Consider the following 24,597-nt stretch of genomic DNA (forward strand, 5'->3'; position numbering starts at 1 on the left):
TGGTGGGAGGTAAGAATAGAATGGATTTCACGAGTCTTCACCATCTGAGACGTATGGCGACTAAGGTGGACAGTGCGAGGTGTGAACGAGTGTACTGTGTGAGGAATGTGTTGCGTGACCAAGCTCACCCTCTGCTCTCATCAGTTCCACGCTCAGACTTTTGCCTACACAGAATGCCAGCACACACCCAACCCCATCGTCACCACCACCCCATCTCTACCCCTTGATCTTCTCCAAATCCCTCCCCCTGTGAAAGCCCTCCATCTCCGCCCTCTGCTCCCTCCACATCGCCTTCAACACCGGATCATGACTCGGATCGCCATCCCAATACTTCGCATGAAAACTCCTCGCACCACCCCTCCAATCCTTCTCCGTCGGCCAGTTCACATTCCATCCATACCATATGACTTTCCAGGGCATATTGCCGTTTCGTCTATGCGCGTAATTCAGCAGATTCTGCTCTGGGAATGTAGGGTCGAAACGGCCGGGGAGTTTGGTGAGACTCATGTAATAGTCGAAGAGGACTAAAGAGGGCGTGAAGACGAAGAAACCGCAGTTGAGGTAGTCTAGGTCTGTGGTGGGTGGGTAAGGGTGATCGTAACCCCAGGAATCGGCGTGTGTGGCGAACATGTAGGTTCGGGGCAAGGGGCCTTCGTCGTCTTTTATGTTTTGGGGGGAGGGGAGGGTTGCTTGGGTTAGGGTTGCTTCGTCGAAGAAGACGCCGTCTAGGGGAGCTGTGATCAGGACGTCGGCGTCGATGAAGCAGATTTTGCTGTATTCGACGAGTTGGAAGAGGCGGAGTTTGGTCATTACGTCTTTCCAGCGGTCGATGCCGGATGCGACCCAGCCGGGGTCTAATCGTTCGACGAGGACGATGGTCGCGCCGTCGCGCTTGAGGCGGTCTCGTTTGCGTTTCGAGACGTCGCGGGTGCAGAGGACGAGGAAGGGGATGGAGTTGTTGGTGCCGGCACTCTTGGAGTGAAGGAGTTGGTAGGCCATTACTCTGGTGCCTAGGTAGTATCCATCGTCTTCGTCGTTCAAGGCGGCGGATTCTTCGTCTGTGTGGTCTTTTGCTGCAGTGCTACCAGCAAGGAAGGTCGCAAAGGCGACTTTGTGGGTTTGGAGGATTTGTTGTTGTTTTGTAAGGACCTCGCCTTTGTGGCCGCTGGAGCGATGGCCGGGGAGGAAGGTGCCGCCATGGTGAGTCTGTTTGAGGGAGAGCGTGATGAGGGCCGAGGCGAGGAAGAGGAAGATGCAAAGACCGACGGTCTTCGGGTTTGCCGTCATCGTGGCAACATCTTTTGGAAATGTTGCAGATGGAGGAGAGAGAGAGTAGATATTGAAACGCGAAGGGTGGTGGCATTCCAGTCGGACGCGAGCGCGTGGCCCAAAGGGATGTGAGAGAATGAGATCACGAACCTCATGCCAGGTGTTCTACTACAACCTCGCTATCAGGGTATCTCGTACTGTCACAGTGCTGAGATATGGACATCAAGGTCTTGGGGCTGCTTGCCCAGGTATTCCACAAGTTCATCTTCGAGAGATGTCGCGTGTCTTGAGCTCAAAGGCCTCTGATGCTGGCAAAGTCGTCCATTGCGGTCGTTCCTTCCAACACACCTCTTGCCATGCCTAAGTGAATGCCCTCAATGCCCAATGACTCGATTGTCAGGTGTTCAGGCACTCTCACATGCTGGTGCCTTGATGTCGTTGGACCCCGTGCATGACCTCGATGTTGGTTGGTCTTCATTGCGACACAGCCTGCTCTTCCGCGCACTTCATCTCGACAGCGCCCCTGGATGCATGCTGCCGGTCATGTTCGCAGCGAACACAACATTCTTATCCACTTGGTCCATCTACGGCAAGTTGCATAGTGAAATTGAGAGTTGTGAGGGTAGTAGCTTCATTGGCTGGGAAGTTGGAAGGGAAAGCACCACGGACCCGCACTTGAAGCCAGCCAACGCATACCGGTAGCCGCCCTTCCATCATGTCGCCCATGCTCAACTGGCCAAATGACCACGACGCAGCTCTGCCACAAACCCAATGTGCAACCAATATGGACGAGCCTCGCCGCCGTCGCAAACACGACGACCGCGACCGAGAGTCGAAGTCGTCCTCGCTGAGGGAGCATAAGCACCGATCGTCGAAGAAGAGTTCGAGCAAGCAGCTCTCTAGCGAAAGTCTGGATCGGGAGTCCCGCAGGTCAGCCACCTCCCACAGTCAGAGGGCGGCGGGTAGCAGGACGTCCCTCCGGGAGTCTGTAAGGGAATCACCTCGCAAAAGCAGTGGTCTTCCTGAAATGGACCGTCGTCCAAGCGGTGCAAGCGGTGAAGTGAGATCGCAGACGTCATATCCCTCCTTCAGCAAAGCACACAGCAGAGAGGCCGTAGGCAGCAGAGAGGATGTCAAGGCTTCACGACACACGCCAGACACAGCAGATCTGGCCGATGACATTCCCAGGCGGAGGAACTCTTCTCCTGCGAAAGCGGCACCAGCACCCTCACGAGCGCCTCCCAGCCCACCACTCACTGAAGACGACCCCGACATCAGGCGCTCTGGGAGCGGCAAGAGCATGCGAGAGACCGCGGAGGACGTGAAAGCTAGGATGGAGCATAGCAGGCGTAGCAATGACAGCCCGCGCAGCAATGGTATGCAGAGCGCGAAGTCTGGCGCGAGTCTGCGGAAAGAGGCACGCTTTCAGGAATCCGAGATCTCGAGCATGCCAGGCGCATTCCCAGAGGACGAAGGCAAATCTACACCAAACAGCAGCTATCGCAGGACAGAGTCGACAGCTGCATCTCAGCCTCCTTCCACCCTCACCGAGGATACCACAGACTCCGACGCGACATCAATCGCGCCAGATCGCAAACCCAGCCGTGCGCAAAGGCGGCCTCCGAATCTTGCAACGAACGATTCTCCTTCATCTTTCGATGATTCGCAACCAAAGACACCCGTTCAGGACTATGCGCCATTCTCGGCAGGAGCGCGGGCCACACCCATCATCGATGTTGGTATCGCGAACAAAGCTGTGCCGCATTCCATGAAGACGCCAATGACTGCGAGACAAGTACCTCTGCCACCACCTCCACCTCCACCGCCGATATCCGGACCGAAAGAGGCACCAAGAGTTGATTACCTGCTCAAGTATGGCGGTTTGCCGACTCCTGTGCCCAAGAGGTTGGTTCAGTCACCTGCGCCGATTCAGCAGTACAATGTATACCAGTCACCAGCTCTCGCTTCAGCAGCTCCACTCGAAGAGTACGCCAAGGTCTTCTCTACTGTGCATAAGAGGTTGGATGACTACCTTCATGTCATACACAGCAATGGCTCTCTGGCAGTTGCTACTGGGTACAAGTCAGTCGCCCGCAGATTGTTGGATAAGCTATCACAGGTGTTCGCGCGAGACATTTCTTCACAACGATGCGACTGCGTAGTATGCAAGACTACTCCACAACCGCACATGTCGGACGAGGAAGAGAATGGCGTGAGTTGGGGAGAAATACTTGAGTTTGTGGCTGGTCGTCGAGAGCTACCGCAATGGCCGCCATTCTCGATACAGCCTGACGAGAGTGGGTTGGGCATATCAGGCGCAACGGCTGCACCTATGCAAAAGCTCGACATTGATGTTCCCGAAGAGTACCGAGATCACTACATTCGGCAGAATCAGAAGACGAAGAGAGCCGTACAGAGTTGGCTATCACAGCAGCCGGAAGTGCCATCGAGCCCGCCCGAAGAAGCTGATGAAGACACGCTTATGTTTGCGATGATGACAAAGTTGACAGTACAGCAGAGGAATCTCTTCATCGCTCTGATGCACGGACAAAGTTTCATCTCCGAAGCAAGGGCGCCGACACCTGCAGAACGACCATCTGCTGCATCCAACGCCCTGCGGCGCGCGAAGAAAGCTCTCCAGCGGCTATACAGGCTAGAACGACCACCACGGGATTGCGAGGCTGCTATGTACTTGCTGAACAATCCTCATTTGCATGGGATGCTTGCAACTCTTGCTGAAGTGAACGAAGCAGAGTGGGACATCTTGATATCTGGCAGATTCGACGGCTTCCTCTGGTCTGGCGCAGAAGCACCGTTTCCACCTTCAGCATCACAATGGGGATCGCAAAGAGCACCTTCGCGCGGAGCTATGGGCGGTCCACAGTCACGTAACACAACACCTTTCAGCGGGTTCAACGCAGTACCCTCGCGGAATCCAACCCCTTTCAGTGGAATCAGCCCGGATGGCATACCAATGCCTTCGATGTTCCCATCTCGTGGACCTACACCTGGGCCCAACGGCATGGGAGTCGCGCCGCCTGCGCCAGTCCAGCTGGACGAGGACACTGAGATCGCAGTCGCGGCTGAGCTGGAACGAAACCTATTCCTGGATATGGAGCGTCTGGAAGATGCCTTTGAGATCTTGCACGGTCGCGCCGAGCTTGTGCGACAAATGCTGCGCGAACGATCAGCGGGTCTTTCAGCTCAGGCACAGCTTCGTCGTGGCAGTGGCTTTGGTGATCCTGTTGGTGTGAGGTTGGACACGCCTGCTAGCGGCGTTACAGACTTCGAAGAGGAAGAGGATGATGGTCTGGGCGATACTGCCAGTCTGGCTCCCGATGATTCTGCCAGCCAGATCAGTGTCAATCGAAGACATCGACATAGGAGGGAACGCAAGACCCCGAACCCGGAGACTGTGCCTGAGGAGAACGAGAGTGTTTTTGAAGAACACGAAAGGACGAGGAAGGAAAGGAGTGGGAGACGGTCGAGATATTGATCGACTTGAATTGGTGCAAGCGTTGAGCATGTTTGCAAGGCGCGCAACTGCGTAGTCGGACTCTTGACATCACAACCTTTTGATGCATAGCGATTGGCGTTATATGGGAGCTTTGCTGATGTGGATGAGGCTCACGATATGATGACGGGATGGAATGGACACGGGAAATGGTTGGATGATATATAAGACTTCTCAAGAACAAGGACTGGACTTCTTGTATGGTTGATGAGGTTGATGAGGCAATGTTACGTTGTCGTAGCTGAATGAAAGTACGAGATGGCTTTCTCGACTGTTGCCTTAATGCTCTCGTGGTACAATCTACCACGTGTATTGCTCGTAGGCGTCCAAGAGTGGCTGTGTTGGCAGGGTGATGGTCAGCACATGTCGCCAAGCTGTTCGCGTTCTCGTTTCATTGTCGGTCGGTCGGATGTCGCTGACATTCCTTTATCTTGGCTTGTACTTCTACTTCACAGCACCATTCTATGCTGCGAAGGTCCACGGGCCCTCACACTGTGTACGACACGTGAAGTCCATCATCAACGTGGCTTATGCAATCCACATGCAGCACTCGATCAACACCATCCTCCGCGGAGCCTCCCAAACCGCCCTCCGCGTCATTACAGTCAGCGAACATGCAAGAGAAACTCGGTCGTCGCTTCCCCCGCTGTCCACTATACACACAACCTGCACGTCTACATCACCTTATACAGCACCAAGACAATACGTACCTGTACCTATCGGACATAGGGATGGCAACGCGTTTGCTGCTGTGCCTCATTGTTCATTTCTTGACAACCGCTGTCTTCCGGACCGCGTGAAGTCTATCCGCCTGCCAATTTCACCAGAAACATGACGTAGGCCAGTCGTGCTTCGCGACTGCTGTTGCAAGGTTTGTCGCACTGCTGTGAGCTCATCCTGCTTGTGTGATTTTGTTTCCTTGGGTACATTGCGCAGGGCACTGCCTCGTCGACGGATTTCATTCATCAGTGCCATCACGGCTGCTGGCATTCTTCAGTCTTCACATTCCAGAAAGTTGGTCGTATCCTAGCAGGCTTTCGGTAAACCTTTCGGTTCCCGGCTCTGAGGTCGATCGATATACAGTATTATACAGCATCACATACACCACTACCACCTCGCACGAGCGAACGAGCACAGCATAGCGCTGTAGCGACGACGACGCGATGTTTGGACTCTCATATTGGTTCCTCCCGCTCTTTGCAGGATGCGTTTGGCTAGGTATGATTTCCACCGAAAACATCCTCCCGGATTGGGTAGTATGGTTGTTGACATGGGATACAAACAGGCACACTCCTCGCCATGCTAGGGCGCTGGGTCGCGATCGGTAGTCCTCATTACAGCTCTTTCAACACGGATCAACACATAGCATACATCAGTGACATTGGTGCGAGGAATTGGGGCAAGCCGTTGTTTATCGCGGGCAGTGCGGTTGCGGTGGTGGTGTTTGATGTGGCATTCGTTGCCGAGAGGTGGTTGAGGCATACGGGGAGGTTGACGCAGAATTACAACAGGACTGAGCAGATCTTGGTGCGTATACATGGGCATATGCGAACGCGTAGTGATGATGGGATCATGGCTAATGCTACTGTGCAGTCGATATTCGCGACAATCTTCGCCATAGTCGGAGCCGCCGGCCTGATCCTCCTCACAATCTTCGACACAGTCCGCTACCCGCACGTCCACGACGCCATGCTCGTCGTCTTCATCGGCGGCTATATCATCTCCGCCATCTTCATCTGCGCCGAATACCAACGCCTCGGAATCCACTACCGCGAATACTCCATCCTCGCCTACTCCTTCTGGATCAAGCTCGCCTTCATCTTCGTCGAGCTGGCCCTTGCCATTGCATTCGGCGTAATGGGCAACCAGGGACACTACAACCGCGCAGCAGTATTGGAGTGGACGATAAGCTTGATCTACATCTTCTACATCTGGAGCTTTATTATTGATTTCCTGCCGGCTGTGAAGACGAGACATAAGCACAACCGATTCCCTGCGCCGTTGAGGAAGCAGGATGATGAGATGGCGATGAATACGGAGGCGCAGGGCAATATGATGGGAGGACCGGTGTACACTTCGGGTGGACAAACCCAGGATGAAGGCGTCAATGGCAATATGCAACAGCCGGTGCGAGAAGGGCAAGACCTCTACCCTGCGAGGCTGAATGGTGGTGCGTCGCAAAACTTCTGAACTAATAGTCATGAGGACTGTGTTGGGTAGTCTTTGGATTTAGCATTGTACAGCGTGGCTTGGAGTACAGCACAAGCTCTCTAGCGGGATAGAAACGATACCATAGGAGATGTGATGATAGACGATTCTTTCGTGTGCAGACAATATTCACTACACACCCTTCTCAGTCTCATGGAAGCAATTTTCAAAAGCACTCGATCCTGGGTATCATTGGTCGCTACGCTCATCTATCTCTACTGTTGAAGTGCTCCCCTTCACTTGCCATCCCGAGGCAAAGCATTCTACAGCCCACCCACAGTGCTAGGCTTAACGCTCTCATTTTTCGCCTCCATCGCAGCCGTGAGATCAAACTTGCCACTCCCATCTTTCTCAAACACCCCAATCTCCGTAATAATCCCATCGATCAGGTCCGCTGGCGTGACATCGAAAGATGGATTCCATACATCTATCCCCTTGGCCGCAATACTGATCTGCTCCACTGAGCTAAGATCGACATTCACACCGTCGAACCTGGGCCCCTTGAGCATCGTCATTTCTACCCCTGGGCGCTCTTCAATTATGATCGCTTCGCCGGAGGGTGTGTTCAGATCGATGGTCGTCCGGGGTGCAGCGACGAGGAATTTCACACTGTGGTGCTTGGCTGTGATGGCGAGTTGGTACGTTCCGATCTTGTTGGCTGTGTCGCCGTTTGCTGCGACGCGGTCGGCGCCTACTACTATAGCCGCAATGCGGTCCTTACCACCCTTTAGACGGAGGAGAGCAGATGCCATGGAATCTGTAATGAGCGTGGCGGGGATCTTGTCGTGGACTAGTTCGAAGGCTGTGAGGCGGGAGCCTTGGTCGTAGGGTCGTGTCTCCGTGCAGAAGGCGTGGTGGAGGGAGCCGGTGGAGTGCAGGGATCGGATTACGCCGAGTGCTGTGCCGTAGCCGGCGGTCGCGAGGGAGCCGGTGTTGCAGTGGGTTAGGACTGAAATGGGGCCGGAGTAGGAGGTGTTCTTGAGGATCCAGGCTGCGCCGTGGTGGCCGATTCCTTTGTTGTCGGAGACGTCGGCAGTGAGCATAGCGGCTGCTGCGTCGATGTAGGCCTTCGAGACGGCGGCGCCATCGTTCTTGGAGGAGGCGGCGGCGGTTTGAGTGATTTTCTTGAGCTTGCCGGCTGCGTCGGCGAGGTTGACGGCTGTGGGACGGCTGGTGACGAGGTAGTTGAGTTTCTCGATGATGAAGGCGCAGACTTCTTCTGCGTTGTTGGAAGTCTTGGTGTGGGTGAGTTCGACTGCCAGGGAGAGGGCGGCGACTATTGCTATGGCTGGTGCTCCGCGAGTGCGCATGTCTTTGATGGCGTGCCAGCCATCTTCGGCGGTCTTAATCTCGTCATATTCTTCTTGGTGTGGGAGCTGGAGCTGGTTGAGGATGTAGAGACTCCCTGGCTTGTAGCGGATGGCTTCGAGGACCATTTTGATGTTGGTGGTAGTGAGTGGTTAGTGTTGAGTGAATGTTTTAAGTGGAGCTTCGGGCTAGTTCAAATTTTGAAGCCATTCGGTGGATCCCTGTAGAATAGCTTCCCGATTGAGAAGTCTTGACACCGTGGACGTGATGACGTGTAGATGCATAGAAGTTTGGTGCAGGTACTTGTCCTTTTTCACAAGCTCGTAAGTGAAGTAATTTCGACCACGGCAGACTTTTTGGTGACATTGGTAAAGATGGCAAAATCACTTTCACTTCGGTCGACCCTGAAGCTCAAGAGCGGAGCGGAGCTGCCACAACTTGGATTCGGCGTCTGGGATAGTCCAAATCATCTCACAACGAAGTCATGCCTGGAGGCATTGCAAGTTGGCTACCGTCACATAGATACCGCTCAAGTCTATGGGAACGAAGCTGAGGTTGGCGAGGCCATCAAGAAATCCGACGTTCCACGCAAGGACCTCTTCATCACAAGCAAAGTGCTTGCTGCTGAGGGAGATGAGGAGGCAACCTACCAAAAGTGCCTGGAGAGCGTCAAGAAGATCGATGGCGACAATGGCTATCTGGACCTCTTGCTCATCCACAATGGGCAGGCTCAAGGTGCGAAGGGCATCAAGGCTCTGTGGCCAGTCATGGAGAAGCTACACCAGGAAGGCAAGCTGAAGTCCATCGGTGTTAGCAATACTGGCGTCGGACTTATCGAAAGCATGAAGGAATATGCGAAGGTCTGGCCGCCGCATGTCAATCAGCTCGAAGTGAGTAGAGAACCTCTGCCGGTTGCGATCAAGCTGACAACGTTGCAGCTCCACCCATGGTGCCAGCAGCGGGAAGTGGTAGACTATTGCCACAAGAATGGCATCGCCGTCGAGGCATACTGTCCGCTCGTACGAAACAAGAGGGCCGACGACAAGACTCTCAAGTCGATCGCCGAGAAGCACGGCAAATCGACAGCGCAGGTGTTGCTGAGGTACTGCTTGCAGAAGGCTTGGGCACCGCTGCCAAAGAGCGACAACCCAGACCGCATCGCGCAGAACGCGAACATCTACGATTTTGCGCTGAGCGATGAGGATGTACAGAGTCTTGATGATGTGGGTGAGAAGGAAGCTGAGGCGTTGGTGGTGGCCGTGGACAACAAGAAGATTTCGTAGTCAGACCCCAACCGCGCTAGTATAGTCTACATAGAGCACAGTGGTCTATCTATGGTCTAAGCACAACAGACCTTCCCACGGACCCACGCTTCCATCTCCAGAAGTCGCGTCAGGTCTTCCATCAAGCCGACTGGACTTCACCAATGCATGTATCAACTTTCGTTGCTGGCCTGTATCGTCCCCATCTCAATCGTTGGCTAAACCAGGCGTCTTTGGTAAAGTGTGCTCAAAGGCAGTTTCACCCGGTCTCGTTGCCATCAGCGCCCCGGCGGCCGCGTTGGAACGCATCCGAAGATGCAGCCCTGATCACGGCTGCCAACGAAAACCAAAAATACGATGACATAGCGAAGCTCTTCCCCAACCGTACTGTCGACGGTGTGAAATGCAGAATCAAGCTTTTGCAGCGCTCAGGCGCCCTACAGCCTAAGCCAACCAAGCGCTGGAGCGCAGAAGAGGATGCGATTCTCAAGGACGCAAGACGGCGAGGATTATCTTTGCGGGAGGTGTCAGAGCTTTTACCAGGCCGCTCTCGCCGTTGCATTCGCAGCCATGTCCTTCATATGACCTATACCGACCTTGTCGACCTCGATAAGAAACACGTTCCTTATTCTCCGGAGGAAGATGCCGAATTGAAGCATTGCAGAAATGTGCTTGGCCTGAGCTATCCCACCATTGCAACTCGACTTCCTGGTAGACCGTCCCTATCACTACGCCACCGCTACCGTGCCATAACGCCAGCTGCAGAGCGCGGAAAGCCGCGACAGGAAAGATGGAGGGACGATGAAGTCCAGAAGCTGAAGCTACTCCTTGGCACTGGCATGGCTCATGCCACAATCGCAGCGGTATTAGGTCGAACTTCTCGAGCTGTCAGTCATAAGATCGACTACATGCAGTACGAGACAGAGCGACGATCCATGAATGGCAGGCTAAATCGACGTTGGTCGGTCGAGGAGAATACTCGTTTGTGCGAGCTGTACGCGGAAGGCCACAAGTCCGCACAAATAGCACGGGAGCTTCAGAGGTCTGTCGCAGCTGTCTACAGCAAAATATACGAACATGGGCTCTTGCGCCGCCCTCGTGACCGCTCTTGAGCCCCACAGCTGGAAGCCGGTCTCCAGGATCTTGCTCATCTCACTGACTGCAATAGTGCTATAAGCACCTGTTTTCCCCAGCAGCCACCAGCACAAACTTGCGATGGACAACGGAATGTGGGTTTGTTGCAAGTCTTACTCCAAGAGAGACGTGCAATTGGGCTTGATGAGGTGCTTTGACCTTCGTGGAGTGGGACAAGGTCTTTGCGGTCTGTGTGGTCGGTCAAGTCTGCCGAAGCAAGCCTTGGGCGGCAAGCATGCGATACAAGCACTCGGAGTGCACCGCCTGCTCGGACACACGTCTCTCCACCAAGGCCATCGGACTGTCCACAACACGCTGGTGAACGGTCACTCGCTTCAAACACCACGCGCCTACAGTCAATCCAGAGATACCAATCAGCATCATGCAACCTTTTCGGATCAGGACACTACCTTCTAAACGGTGCCCATATCGGAGTCTTCATTGAACATCGACCATCTCAACATATCTTTGCCCGACCAAAGCAGGATCAGGATCATTCAGTATCGACTGCGCGGTGCCATACCTCAACAACTTTCGCGCCTTCTGCCGAACAAATGTCCCAGCCTGGCACACTTTTGTCGGCCCAACTAAAACTTCACCGCCAAGTCTCCATACATCCTGGAGCCAGAACCCGAGAGATCTCTGCGTTTCACGTCAGCTGTTTGCAGAATATGCTGGAGAGCTACATGTCTTTTAGTCCAATCTTATTCTCAGTTGAAGATTCGAAGCTGCTCGGATATGGTGTACGAATATGCGTTGAGCTCATGGTCAGTGGTTTGTTTGAGCCATGACTTGGCGAGGCTGAGAAATCAATGGATAGGGGCGGTGGCCTGCTTCTGTGGTTGCTATCGGTTCGTAGGGTGGGCCGAGATTGGGCTCATGGGAGGACCGATTAGTATCATGCAACGCTATCTGTGATGTGCAACGAAACTGAATGTTCTCGAGGACACGAGAAAGGACGAGGGGTAGCATGAGCCCGGCATATGATTGCTGCTCTAAAGACTGGTTCGAGTGCCGTGTATCGGTACGGCTGCGTGCAACATGAAAGAGAGCCATGAGATTATCGTTACCTGGAGCAGCGCGCGTTCAGGTAGTGTCTCACAACTTCGATACAAGTCTCCACACCCAATTGCGACATATCGTCTAAACGAAGCTGTAACCCACGATCGGCGATTGGCATACAGTATGTCTGCTCAGTACCGTCCTGCTAGCTACCAAGTGCCAATGACTATGTCACACCACGAAGAAACCATGCGCTCAGGCTTCCCCGGCCACGACCCAGAATCCTACCAAATTCGACCCGTCCTGACTGACCTTCTCGACACCCTGAACATGGTCTCCGCCTACACAACGATCCTGACACTGGCAACAGTAGAAGGTTCAGCAGACTCCTCGTTCGAGTAGCGAAGATCTTCGTTATTTCACTGTCAGGGACACCGGGTCCGCCTCACCGAAGGAAGCCTATACCAGTCAAAACCGCTCAACCTCGACATTCAGCATTGTCGTACTGGTATGAATAGCCGCATCAAGCTAGGACTAGCGCTTCGTGCCCTCGTTTCGTCAGATGCCTGCTGGGAGACATGAGGCCATTGGTCAGCGAAATCGCCATCATTGCAGTCATGTCGATTGTTTTACCACGTTTTTGCCATTCTTCCTCACGGAGCACAGTCACTCCTGTAGAAGCATGCAGGCCTCGAGATCGTGCAGAATGCAGAATAGCAAGCACGTTGCCGGCAACGGCCTTGCCGTCTTGAGCAAAATGACTTGATGCTGACGCCCAGAGGTGAGGTCAGTGGTCAATGAGTAGCGTAAATGCACGGCATGTCGAGCCTTTTTTGTGACATTCTTGGTATCAGTTCATCTCATGTCATAAGAGCTACTGACCATACATAGCAGTGGATCTTCTGCCGCAAGATATCCTCCCGCTTAGCGTGTCCATATGCGCCTCGAACGCCCTGCCGTGCGTTGGCATGTTCATGCAATGCTCTTCTAGTGTACACTGGCTGTTTGTGCCCACCCTCTAATCTTGTCGTCCCTTCAACAGTCTCTTGGTCACCTTGTCCTTCTCGATGATGTACACGTGCGCGCCCCAACCTGATAGTGCATCGCGGTCGACTGCGTTGAGGAGTGCTTGAGAGATGGTCTCAAAGAGGTCCTCGGGGCCGAGGTCGGGCTCCCAGAGACCTTCGCAGGTTCCGAAGAGTTGATCTGAAGCTGTGCCGGAGACGATGAAGTCCTTTGCGAAGTCGATACAGCCGATTGAGTCGAAGCTAGACGAGCAGAGTAGTCAGTATCGTGTCCAACCTGCGTTTGGGATATGCTTATTCTCCAACATCTTGACTCACCCGCAAATGAACGGCTTCCCTGTTGTGTGGTTGATACCCGCCACAACTGGACCGATGAACCACGGGCCAAACCGCCTCTCGTACAAGCTACTCGACACCAAGTTCGCGAAGGTCTGTGGCGCAATGTCTCTCTCCTCCCGTAACCGGTACATGTTGACTTTGTATCGGAACAGCTCTGAGACGGAGCTGACGTCGGTCGCGAGGCCTGTGAGGCCGAGGTAGAGGCTGGGGCCGTAGTTGAAGACCTTGGGGAAGTTGTTGCTGACGGTGAGAGATTGGAGGCCGAGTCGGAGATCGCAGGCGATGGCTACGCAGTCTTTGCCCACCATTGCCACGCAGGCGCCGCCGTCTGGGAGAAGTGTTAGAAGGATCTCGAGCTATCGTGTGCTTGACGTGACATACTGATGGAGAACGGCGAGGACATGATGCTGTCCTGTGGTGTTTGAGCTGTTGTGGTGGTGTTGTTCTAGCGGTTTCGAGGGTGAAGTGTGGTATTGGAGGTAGCGAAGCTGTTGGTCGGGGATATGTGAGGTTCGCGCGGTGATGAAGTGTTGGTGAGGTGTTTAGTTGATGTGTTTCGATGGTCGATAGCTAGGCAGTTCAGTTGACGCGCGTGGAAGCTCCCATCGGGACTTGCCGACCACACCACCTCCGAGCACAGCGCCGCACCACTTCCACCATTCCCACGACATTGACACATCCAACATGGCAGCAATGGAGCAGCATATACGCCTGGCCCAGCAATTGCACCCACGGCTACTGAGATTTTTCACGAAATTCCCGCCACCACAAGTAGCCAGTGCAGCACCCTCAATATCTACACCTCAGACCAGCGAGACCATCACGATCGCCGAGAATACCTCCTCCTCAGACCCAAACGTCGGCGCATCAACCACAGAAATCCCAAGACCTACAATCTCGACGAATGCCCCAACCACACCATCGCGAAACCCCTTCCTCCCTTTCCGCAACCCGCGAACCGGCAACTGGCAATCCCCCCAAATCAGTCTCCGTCGCCAAGCCGAACTCTTCAAACTCGCACGCGCCTACGATGTCCTACCCTTGATGCCAATAAGTCCCAAGCACCCAGAAGTGAAGGAGCAGAAGCGGATCGAGAATGGTCTGAGAGTGCAGGGCACGGGTGTTGGAAAGAAGGTCAAGGGTAAGGCGTGGGAGAGGACGATGATGGGTAAATTGGAGCAGAGGAGGAGAGCAATGGAGGGTATGCCAGCGATGGTAAGGGAGTGGAAGCAGAGAGGGCATGGAAGAGGATTGCCAAAGACAAGGTGGCCGAAATGAGCGGGCGGTTCTGGTACTAGGTTTGAGATCGGGATGGGGCATCACATAAGAATGATGGCGGCGCAATGAGCTTGATGTCGGTCACTGTAAAATACCCTTGCGCGTCCAGAGAGTGACTCGTGATGGCAACGGCCTCGCCTCGACGAGATGGAGAGTGAAAGGCGACCCTGCAAACGTGCAGAATTTTGACCATTTGTACAGGCCGAGGAAGAAAGACAACCTAGATGTACCATACAACACGCGAGCACGGTATGGTTGGCCGAAGACATAGATCATAGTGGCACACTGAATGCCGCACAGAACACCCTCACCTACTCTGCCTCCCCATCCCAGTTCCCGCCCAGCTCACCAACAAGCAAGACCACCGACCCCTCAGCGCGCGAAGAGTCCGCACGGACCATCTGTCAGCAAAGCTACACATGTCGCCCACACTCTTGCCCCTCCATCAACGCAACTATAGGTCGTGATCATAAGATTACGCCGCCTTAGTGAGGTTGCGTTGAACAAGCAAGCACAAATCTGTAAATCAATGGACTGTTACTAGCGAGATAACGTCAATTGGGTTACGGTCTTGAACTTGTCATATCAATTGAGACGAGTTCGATCCGTAAAGATCACCGGTCATTGTCGGATTTTCTTCACCTTCAGTATATCTGAAGGGCTTCTTTTTGTCCAATTTTTTGTCCTGGGGATCGATCATGAATCATTTGCATCACATTGGTCGGAGAGGGTGTAGGCGGAGTCGAGTTCCATGAGGCGCTGTTCACATTCCACGGCGAAGTTGATGGCTTTGAAGAAATCGCTGAGTTTCGACGTGAGGGGCGCCATGGCGGAAGGACAGGAGCAGAGGGCGGCTGGGTTATGTAAGGGAGAGTGTATGCTCCCAAGTTCAACTGAATCGCGTCCCAGGAGCCCTATTTCGACATTTGCTTCACTTTGCTCCAAACTTGGGGTCCACAAGTCCATAGTGCTTGAATGCTACAAGTCAATGAACACGATGTTCCACCCGGGCTTTCTTGATGTACCTGCTGGCTATTCCATCAGGCAGAAGTTCTGGGTGGTAAGATTCATCGCGGAGGTGTTCTATGATCTCATGGTACTTCTTTTCAGCTCGTTGACTCAATTCATCCTCATTCATTCTCCGAATAGACTTAGGTGGCTCGTAGATGTCGTGCTGTATCACAACGTTGATCTCGTCGGCTGCATGGTCATTGGGATTTGGTAGGATGCAAATACTGCTGTCAAACCAGTCAAGCATGAGTACACCAGAGACAATGGTTTTGACGACTCTCTGGCGCGGCTCGATAGTTTCTTCCCACAGAGACTCTAGAGCTCGAGCTGAAATGGGATCGGCGTAGTTGTTTTCTTCATGACCTGCCCGGTGAAATTGCCATTGCTTGATGTCTACCGCAGCATGATACGATGACCCTGGGTTAGCTGTGAGCAGTGCAACGACAGGACCAATCTTGCCAGTATATACAGCCTCCATGATGAGTGGACGTCGGTCTGCTCCGACCTGAGATTCTGGGGCTATCCAAGTTTCGTGCACCAGCCAGTACATCACGTTCGGCGGTAGATCAAGAAGACCGGCGACTAGGCTCTCATTCCATGGTTCAGCTGGGTGAATCAGATTTGGACATAGGGCATGTACAAACGGGTGCGCCCAGACCGGGTCTTGGTGGTATCGAGGACATCTCGAGATGTATTGGCCTCTCCATTCCAAGTAGCCTAAAAGGGGGGTCTTGCCGTCAGAATCTGTTGCAAATGGATTTGCACCAAGTTGCAGCAGTATCTTTGTGGCGTGCTCATTGTACGACATGTCACTATCCGATCGTACTGCTATCGAGAGCGGCGTTCGGCCGTCCTTGTCGCTAACGTCGACTAATCTCGTGAACTCCTTGAAGGTCTTCGCAAGACACTCCAAATCTCTGTAGATATCTTCCAGGTTCTGGTGAGTTGTATTGACTTGCCCTGCTTTAGTGACGAGTCGGCTTCCTTCCTGAGCATGACAGTCTCGTACAGCGTCATGAAGGATGGTAGAGCCGTCATTGTCCAGGTATGAAATCTCTGTGCCACATGCTATCAAGCACCGGAGAGCCTTGTCACAGCGCTCACTACGAGCTCTTCTCAGAGCTTCGGAATAGCCAGGCGAAGGTTGGTCAGGCGGACAAAGGTGCGTTATCAACGGTCGCACAGCTGCGTACTGCCCTGCCTCGGCCGCGGCATACAGTGGTGTCCTTCCTGCTTCGTCAGGAGTCCATGGCCCGATGCTGCTTGTCACCGTTCTGCGAGCGTGTCGAGATCCTGACCAGAGTGCACTTCTGCCTTCTCTAGACTCAAGCTTTGAAGCATATTCGATCTTGTGCAGAAAGTATAGAATCATATTTGGATGTCCTGCTTGTGCCGCAACCAGAAGAATCGGAAGGTTGTCTGGCAGTCTGAGGTTGGCTCCCTTCTTCGTAAGTTCTCGGACAAAGTCAACATTTCCGTACCGTATGGCGTAACGCACAGTGGTCATCCCTTGCTTCTGATCAACCGCGTTAATGTCTGCGTCATGCCTGAGAAGCTTTCGAACGGCGGTCATGTTGTTTGCCTCCGCGGTGCGAAGGAGATTCTCGTCTGAAATATCAATCCCTTCTTCACATCTGTACGCATATCGCGGATAGTTGACTGGGTGTCTTGATCGCGCATCGAATACTTTGAGTCGCCGGGTAGTATCAAATAGCCAGTGAAGGAAACACTGTTGTTCCAGCTTTTCTCGGACGACCTGTCCCATCACATAAGCCCAGTGCATTACACCAGCAATGGCAAGGACCAAAGCTGCGCTCTGGCCCCACTCCTGGATGTCGCTGTGATATCGCAGGCGAGCAGCAAGGGTTTCTGTACTGGTCACAGCGACCAAGAGGCTTGGCAGCCATTCAGTCCACTTTCCGAATACAGTCGCTGGGAGGACAGCGTACTGATATTCCGACTCATCCGCCGCGTTCTTTCCGACCAACGTTTCGTCTTCTTCTTTTGCTCTTTCCATCTCTTGATCAGCGCCCGCCAAATAGGACCAATCCTTTTCCAGTCTGTGGAACAGTGGAGAATAACGAGCATCCAACCACAAACCGTGAGCAAGTATGAGACACCGGGCGGCTATGTAGAGCCATACTGCTTTCGAGGGTCCAGAATGTGAGTTGATCCGGCTCCACCACACTATATCAACGCCGGGAAGATCTGTGTAGTTATGCTTGATTCGAGCAAGCATTGCAATGATCATCACAACGGCGACGATCTGGTTCAATGCCGACACGCCCATAAACCATCGAGCTGCCAAAGTCTCCTTACTAGATGTCGTCATGTGTAGACCAGCTGCCGTAAAGTCAATGGTCATGCAGGCGACAATGACCTCGGGGAAGGTAAGTTCTTTGAAACCCGCAGTAGCAGCTTTGAAGGCATTGAAGTTGAGATAGAATAGCGCTGAACAGCTTGTCAGTATGGGCACCTATATAACACGCACAAGGATCTCTGACGTACTCAAAAGTTGCGCGCTACCGATTTCTTTTGCTCCAGTGTCGTCTCTGTGCAGATTGCCAAGACCAAGGGTCAGCAAAGCTAAGCAGACAGGAATGTAGAGACCGACTCTGATGCCAGTGCCACCAATGTCAGCGTTCACAGCCGAGGCTGGTGTCTCCTCACTGCAGATCGTCGCATTGTTCCATTCCAAAGTCGAAGCTCTGAGTAGTTCTTGGTCACCACTGGCGCTCGCGGATAAGTGCAAGGGTGGCACCACAACAGAAAGTGACCATACTGCAGCTGGGACCCAGAGAAGAAATGGCGGTACCCTTCGTTTCCACCTCACTGGCCTTTGCCAAAGTGTCGCATAATGCCCCATGCCCACTCCGTCGTCAGTCTCGACCTTTTGCCAACGCGAAAATCCTGATTCGGTGCAATGGAAAGCTTTGTTCCATCGGCGTATGATAGAGGGCCATGTCCAGATATGTTCTAGCACGGCATGCCATTCTGTGCGATACCAGATCTCCCAGGAGTAGCACACCATTGCCACCAACAGGAACACACCGAAGAACACGTATTGTGCGACGTCGAGATCGTCTGAGGGAATTGCCATGCTTACCTCTGAATCATGAAACCCCACGTTCCTGGACCGTTGAAGTATTGTCGCATGGTCACACAGAGCTGATGTGTACCAAAATACCTCTTCAAGCCTTCGCTTAAGCTGCATTTCAGCTCATGCAAGCCGAGCCCATTGCCGAATTGAAGAGCTCGAGTGTGGCCGGCATGTGGCGGTGTCGAGAAGTGTAATCCGGCAATGACTTTGTCAGCAGATACGTAGACGTGAGACAAGCTGTAGTGATGAAGCGCTGGTGGTAACAAAGAGTGTGTCTCCTGCCTGCCATCGAGCGGGCATCTTGGAGGTTTCGAAAGTCAAGAGGTATTGATGGGAGCTGCGTTAATGCTTATCGGCTTTAGTCGTTGACCGGGCGCTTCGTGCCATTAGCCTTCCCTCAACATGTCCCTAATCTGCTCAAGCACTACACACAGTCGTCAGCTTCGTGACATAACACCCTTTCCACCCATTGCATCAGACATACACTTCGCCACCGTCAACTCCTCTCTCCACCCCTCCTGCGTCAGAATTGCAATATCAATCGCGCCATTCTTATTGACCTTCGGGTGATCGACCTTGGTAACAAACGCCACCTTCGGTGGTGATGAAGGATAGTCCTTCGGCATATGCAGCATAAGATCATAATCCGGCTCGCCTGCAGGACCTGCTATCCTAGCAAGCCATTCGAACACATCTTCATCCATGATTGTAGCGACGATACCATCGCGTGGATTCTTCTCGAGCTCCTTGAGTTCCTGGTGGAAAGTTAATTAGCCACGGCGAATAATGAGGGTTCCGGGAAAGGTACCTCTGTGAGCCTTTGCTGTGCCATTGTGAAACCTGTTGGACTTCGCATGATACCTTATTGCAGCCTGGGACTGTTGTGCTGAGGTCAAAATGAGCATTGAAGTCTGACGTCGATCGATGTGCGTGTCGCGTGCTCTTGGAGCACTAGCCGTTTAGTCTGAACTCAATCGCTGCATAAAGCTGGCAAAGATGTGCTTTCCTGTTTGGGTAAGCGTCATGTCGAAGGAAATGTACGTTATGGCGTTGCGAACGGTGCTCGCACGTCTGATAACGAAGTCTGATCTCGTGTATTCTGCTTGGCGAATGTCCAGGCCTGTAACCATGGTCTCCAGTGGCCTGGGAAACGGGATGCTCATGCTGACGCCTTCCCTTCAGCAGCAACTGGCTAGACTGCCTTCGACTCCTCTGCCTTCACCTCCTCCTCCTCAGGCCTCCAAACCATCCCCCAAACCCTCACCCCCGGCCCTCCCTTCTCCACCACCCCATCCCTACTATGCGTCCCCCTCCCCAACACCACCTCCCCCGCCACCCTAAACCCACACCTCTCATAAATTCCCCTACTCCTCTCCGTCGTAGCCTCCAACCAAACCGGCACCCCATCCGCCCTCGCCCTCCCCTTCCACCCCTCCACAACCCCCGTCGCCAACCCCTTCCCCCTCGCCTCCACCACCGTAGCGATAAAGAACAAATACCAAAACCTCTCCTTCTCCAATTCCTTCTTCTTCAATGCCTCAGCTTGACCCTGGTAGTCCCAGAGCATTTTCTTGATGCCGTTGAAGCCGAGCTTGAGGACTGCTTGGAGGATGCCTGCTTGGAGGATTGTGAGGGGGTTGTCGACTTTTTTGCCGGGTGGTAGCCAGATAGCGACGCAGGTCCAGGAGGAAGCTTCTTGGAATGTGGCGTTGTTGAGCATGGCGGCTTTGGTCAAGGCGGAGAAGTATTCGTGCATGTAGGATAGGCGAGTTGTGTCATCTAGGCCAGAGAGCATGAAGCGGATGACGGGATCGGAGATGAAGATTTCGGAGAGGAGGGTTGCGGTCTTTTCTTTGTATTCTGGACCGAGGTGTTAGTAGACTTATTCCAGTGGCGGGCTGGAGGTCCATACCTAGAATATTCGTGTCGCCTTTCGTTGCTGATGTTGTTTCGAGGTCGGCCATGACGTGAGTATCTGCTTGTTGTGAGCTGTTCGATCACTAGCTATCCTTCAGACAGGTTTGATGCAAAGTTTCTCTGTGATGATGAAGAAGATGGCGTTGATGCTAGGACTAGAACGTGCCCTCGTGTGTTATGCAGTCGAGGATTACCTACAGTCCTGGGCATATTTTTACAACCCCTGTATTTACGCTAACCCCTTCCGGCTATCCATGTCCATCTCAGAAGGTGTTGCTACCTTCAATCTCATTATCCACACACTCACACACGCGCTATCTATCGCCACCATGCCGAAGGGACGCGTCTTTACCGAATCCGAGAAGGGCGAGATGTGGTCTCTTCACAAACACGCCCACTGGCCGCTGCAGCAGATTGCAGACGCCCTTCACACTAACGAAGGCTCTGTCTCTTCAGTAATCTCACGGCTTGAAAGAGCGCCACCTTCCACACCGAAGAAGAGAGGCCCACTACCTGTAATCAACACCTCCAAGCGTCAGCGACTTGTCCATCGAGCCACCACTGATGCTAACAGCCGCCGCCTGCGATACGAACAGATTGCCGCGATAGAGGGCATCTTCAGCGACGTCCGGACAGTAAGAGCTGCGTTTGAGAAGGAGGGCTCCTCACGATATGTCGCAACACGCAAGCCGTTGTTGACTGAGAAACATAAGGAGGCACGGCTTCGATGGGCAAGGGCTCATATTAAATGGACAGTGGAACAGTAGGCTCAGGTCCTTTGGACAGATGAAGCTTCATTCAGGTGTGGAATATTCGGACAGGTCTATGTGACACGCAGGGCAGATGAGGCTTATCACAAACACTGTCTTACAGCACGCTTCCGCAAGTTCTCAGCCTGTATGATATGGGGCTGTATCTCTGCAGATGGACCTATGGAAGTCCATATATTCGAGAAGGGCTCTGTCGACGGTGAGGTGTATCGCAGCCAGATTGTCCCTCTTATCCACACGGCAATTGAGAAGCAGCGAGTGTCAACAGGCTCGCAGGACTGCATTGTTATGCAAGACAACGCCTCAATCCACAAGGCGAAGGCAACGGTGAGTCTATTCAAGGAGAAGGGCCTACACCTTATGGAATGGCCAGCCAATTCACCAGATCTCAACCCTATTGAGAATCTATGGGCTCTTCTTAAGCATGGGGTAGGTGCTCATTTTCCTACAACACGAGATGAGGTAATAGCTGCTATCAAGATTGAATGGGCCAAGCTCATACCCGAGGACATACAACGTATATGCAAGAGTATGCGAGAACGCTACGAGGCAGTAATAGCCAACAATGGAGGACACACCAGGTGGTGAGCTACGCCAAGCAGTGGATACATCCTTCCTAATGAGGAAAGGTGGAAGAACAGGGGTTGTAAGAACTATGCCCAGGACTGTAGCCACCTAGCCAAGGATACCATTCCTCCTTAGCCGTTTCTGGTTCCTGCCGTCGTACGTAAGCGGTTTAGCTTGAACCAAAAGATTGGGCCCATGCATAACGAATACTTGATACTTGCCGCGTGTATGATACACCGCATCCTCGATACTTCCGTTCCCCCCAGATCGCCGCCTTCCCCCCAGCAATACCCACACTTCAGATATAGCCATATAGGCTCCTGTATCAAATGGCATTCAATATCGCATCAATTCAAGCTAATGTTATCGCGTCTAATCGCGTTGTTAGGTTGTTGTGGGCTCGCAGCGGCACTGGGAGGTGATCTCGAAATCCGCCCTCCTAGGACCTCATTTTTCGCACTTTCTCAAGCCTAATCTCATCCATTGCAACACTACCACCTCAATAGCGACATGGACGATTACGAGACGGTGTTGTTAGCATCACAGCTACCTGCTATCGACCTCACCGCCGCCGCCGAACCGCCTGTGCTGCCAGAAACACCTTGTTTTGACCGCTCCGACTCAGATGCGCGTGGGCGTCGAAGAACGCGGTCTATCACCTCTCACACCTTCATACGACCTCAATATTCGACACGCTCTGTATCACCACGGCCTCAGAAGCACGCGTTCATTATGAAGCCGGTGCCAGATGGTCCTATGCCGCGAGAAGACACGTTCTCTAGCGAGAAGGAATTGACCGATTACTACCACGCGTTTGGAAAAGAGGAGGGCTTCGAATACAGACCAGATCCGAAGGGCTCCAAGGATTGTAACCGTGCTGGACAGCGGTATCGCTATAAGGTAGTGTGTTGCTGTGCTGGCTTTGCTAAGACCGATAAGAACAAGGCGAAGAAGAAGTCTAAGCGATGTGGTTGCCCTTTCCACTTCTACGCTGTTGCTGCTATGCTAGACGAGCCTGAAGGGGAGTAGGAGATACGGCATTCGAATAAGCCTGAACACTATCGACACAATCATAAGCCGGACGATGTAATAGCGCTTGTTACATACCGCCAACGTTCAAGGACTGCTACGTTCTTAGAGGAGCTTGAACGCCTTCAGAAAACACGTATGTCGACAGCGAAGATTATGGCCTATTTCAGGGGGCGTGTGTTGCTGAAGCCTCACGACATTTATAACATTGCTTAGGCTCGTAATATCAACGCTCGGCGTAAGCATAATCAAGTAGAGAGGATGGTCAATCTGCTTAACAGTGAGTCTATATATCATGACATCTACACGGACTCCGAGACAGGCTCAATTCGAAGCATGATAGCCCTTCATCCGAAGAGCCTTAAAGCCTTCAAGAATACGCCGCATACGATCTGTATTGACTCAACCTACAGCACAAACCTGTATAACATAGAGCTTGTTGACATTGTATCTGCTGGTCCTATAAACGATACAATCGAGCTGGGCGTTGGCTTGATTCGACCTAAGCCTAACAAGTCACACTTTGTCGAATTGCTACGCTCTCTTCGTAAGGGCCTTGAACAGACTAGTTGTCCAATGCCTACGGTCTTCGGTACTGACCGTAAAGAGGCACTCATGTTCGCCGTCGACGAGGTCTTTCCAGAAAGCACGAATATTGTGTGCGATTGGCATCTATAGCAAGACATCCTTGTACGTGTGCGGAAGGAGAGAGGTGAATTCGGACAGGTTAGGCAAGACGGCTGTTGGACGGACAGTCCATCTACTGCTCAATTCTTGAAGCTATTCACTTACACCGTACGGAGTCAGTCTGAAGACGAGTTTAACAGCAACGTTACGAAGCTCGATATGGTGTATCCAATGTTTAAGCAGTACTTACACGTTAACTAGTGGCGCTTTAAGACACGTATTGTCTATTGCTGGACAAACGAGATCAAGCACTTCGGCGAGAAGACAACATTACGAGTTGAAGCATGTCACGGCCGCATTAAGGAGTGGCTCAACCACAGCAGCCGCCACGATATCTTCACACTCTTCGAGTCGATGCTGAATTGGTGGAACTAAGGCCACGACCGTCGACGTAGTGAACTCGCTGATAACCGCAAGCGTTGTCACAAGGTGTTAACCGGTCACTTCTAGCAGAGCGTAACTCGCTGTATTAGTGACTACGCACTGCTCGAAGTGCTTGAGCTTCACAAGCGCGCAGAAGCATTGCTCTATAATGACTATAGGGTTGACGATGCTGGCAATGAGATCAAGCACTCTGCGTATAGCTGCGGCTGTAAGCAGTGTCAGTGCAACGACTACACTACTAAGACTCTAGGCTGGCCATGCGTTCATGATATCATGAAGCTTCTTGAGGTGAATGGACGACGATCTGCGAAGCTGCTGCCACAGCGCTTCGACCTCCATTGGTTCGTTGAGTTCAACAAGATGAGGCTACTTGAGAAGGTGCAGCTACCACCTCGAATGCGAGAGCCTGACATCTACTTTGGCAACCGCAAGCCTATGACAGGTGGTGCAACGTTGTATTCGACGAAGCGAGCACTCACTGCTCGTGAATTAGACGACTTGAATGAGGCTGCTATTAAGAGAGCGAAGCCGGCTACAGCAACGACTGCTGCCTTCGTTCTTGAGCCTGGAGTGTCACTTACTCAATTGAAGAAGACAGTACCTAATTGTAGCTGCAAGGGCAGCCAATGCCGCACTCAGCAATGCCCTTGCCAACGAGACAATCGAGCATGTGGTCCTGCCTGTCACGCTGCTGGATACGAGTGCTACAACCTTCGGCAGGAGTCCTTACAACCAGCTCCGCCGAAGCAGCCAAGTGAGGTCGATGTGCTACGCCAACGACTCGCTGAGATGG

General features: G+C 52.9%; 11 protein-coding genes across 11 annotated transcripts; 5 read left to right on the forward strand and 6 right to left on the reverse strand.

Moving 5' to 3' along the window:
* Positions 1-216: 216 nt before the first annotated feature.
* CLAFUR5_04713 (uncharacterized protein) lies at positions 217-1,287 on the reverse strand (the record flags this gene model as incomplete). The annotated part of the gene is made up of 1 exon (XM_047903861.1): positions 217-1,287. One exon carries the CDS (start codon positions 1,285-1,287, stop codon positions 217-219), a length of 1,071 nt encoding a protein of 356 aa, XP_047761285.1.
* A 697-nt stretch (positions 1,288-1,984) lies between these two features.
* Positions 1,985-4,765, forward strand: CLAFUR5_04714 (uncharacterized protein; the record flags this gene model as incomplete). Its single annotated transcript, XM_047903862.1, has 1 exon — positions 1,985-4,765. The coding sequence occupies one exon, from the start codon at positions 1,985-1,987 to the stop codon at positions 4,763-4,765; it is 2,781 nt and encodes a 926-aa protein (XP_047761289.1).
* A 1,181-nt stretch (positions 4,766-5,946) lies between these two features.
* Positions 5,947-6,973, forward strand: CLAFUR5_04715 (uncharacterized protein; the record flags this gene model as incomplete). The annotated part of the gene is made up of 3 exons (XM_047903863.1): positions 5,947-6,001; positions 6,069-6,310; positions 6,377-6,973. 3 exons carry the CDS (start codon positions 5,947-5,949, stop codon positions 6,971-6,973), a joined length of 894 nt encoding a protein of 297 aa, XP_047761290.1.
* A 281-nt stretch (positions 6,974-7,254) lies between these two features.
* CLAFUR5_04716 (Methylthioribose-1-phosphate isomerase) lies at positions 7,255-8,427 on the reverse strand (the record flags this gene model as incomplete). Its single annotated transcript, XM_047903864.1, has 1 exon — positions 7,255-8,427. The coding sequence occupies one exon, from the start codon at positions 8,425-8,427 to the stop codon at positions 7,255-7,257; it is 1,173 nt and encodes a 390-aa protein (XP_047761287.1).
* A 246-nt stretch (positions 8,428-8,673) lies between these two features.
* CLAFUR5_04717 (uncharacterized protein) lies at positions 8,674-9,582 on the forward strand (the record flags this gene model as incomplete). The annotated part of the gene is made up of 2 exons (XM_047903865.1): positions 8,674-9,189; positions 9,238-9,582. 2 exons carry the CDS (start codon positions 8,674-8,676, stop codon positions 9,580-9,582), a joined length of 861 nt encoding a protein of 286 aa, XP_047761288.1.
* Positions 9,583-11,880: 2,298 nt separating this feature from the next.
* Positions 11,881-12,099, forward strand: CLAFUR5_04718 (uncharacterized protein; the record flags this gene model as incomplete). Its single annotated transcript, XM_047903866.1, has 1 exon — positions 11,881-12,099. The coding sequence occupies one exon, from the start codon at positions 11,881-11,883 to the stop codon at positions 12,097-12,099; it is 219 nt and encodes a 72-aa protein (XP_047761282.1).
* A 616-nt stretch (positions 12,100-12,715) lies between these two features.
* CLAFUR5_04719 (Proteasome subunit beta type-3) lies at positions 12,716-13,464 on the reverse strand (the record flags this gene model as incomplete). The annotated part of the gene is made up of 3 exons (XM_047903867.1): positions 12,716-12,965; positions 13,041-13,389; positions 13,443-13,464. The coding sequence occupies 3 exons, from the start codon at positions 13,462-13,464 to the stop codon at positions 12,716-12,718; spliced, it is 621 nt and encodes a 206-aa protein (XP_047761283.1).
* Positions 13,465-13,745: 281 nt separating this feature from the next.
* Positions 13,746-14,339, forward strand: CLAFUR5_04720 (uncharacterized protein; the record flags this gene model as incomplete). Its single annotated transcript, XM_047903868.1, has 1 exon — positions 13,746-14,339. One exon carries the CDS (start codon positions 13,746-13,748, stop codon positions 14,337-14,339), a length of 594 nt encoding a protein of 197 aa, XP_047760481.1.
* A 985-nt stretch (positions 14,340-15,324) lies between these two features.
* On the reverse strand, positions 15,325-18,506 carry CLAFUR5_04721 (uncharacterized protein; the record flags this gene model as incomplete). The annotated part of the gene is made up of 3 exons (XM_047903869.1): positions 15,325-17,801; positions 17,859-18,019; positions 18,457-18,506. 3 exons carry the CDS (start codon positions 18,504-18,506, stop codon positions 15,325-15,327), a joined length of 2,688 nt encoding a protein of 895 aa, XP_047760480.1.
* A 381-nt stretch (positions 18,507-18,887) lies between these two features.
* Positions 18,888-19,306, reverse strand: CLAFUR5_04722 (Ubiquitin-conjugating enzyme E2 8; the record flags this gene model as incomplete). The annotated part of the gene is made up of 2 exons (XM_047903870.1): positions 18,888-19,205; positions 19,259-19,306. 2 exons carry the CDS (start codon positions 19,304-19,306, stop codon positions 18,888-18,890), a joined length of 366 nt encoding a protein of 121 aa, XP_047760479.1.
* Positions 19,307-19,642: 336 nt separating this feature from the next.
* CLAFUR5_04723 (uncharacterized protein) lies at positions 19,643-20,414 on the reverse strand (the record flags this gene model as incomplete). The annotated part of the gene is made up of 2 exons (XM_047903871.1): positions 19,643-20,310; positions 20,363-20,414. 2 exons carry the CDS (start codon positions 20,412-20,414, stop codon positions 19,643-19,645), a joined length of 720 nt encoding a protein of 239 aa, XP_047760478.1.
* Between the last annotated feature and the right edge of the window lie 4,183 nt (positions 20,415-24,597).

The sequence above is a fragment of the Fulvia fulva genome, chromosome 4 (assembly GCF_020509005.1).
Source record: "Fulvia fulva chromosome 4, complete sequence".
Classification (NCBI taxonomy): domain Eukaryota; kingdom Fungi; phylum Ascomycota; class Dothideomycetes; order Mycosphaerellales; family Mycosphaerellaceae; genus Fulvia; species Fulvia fulva.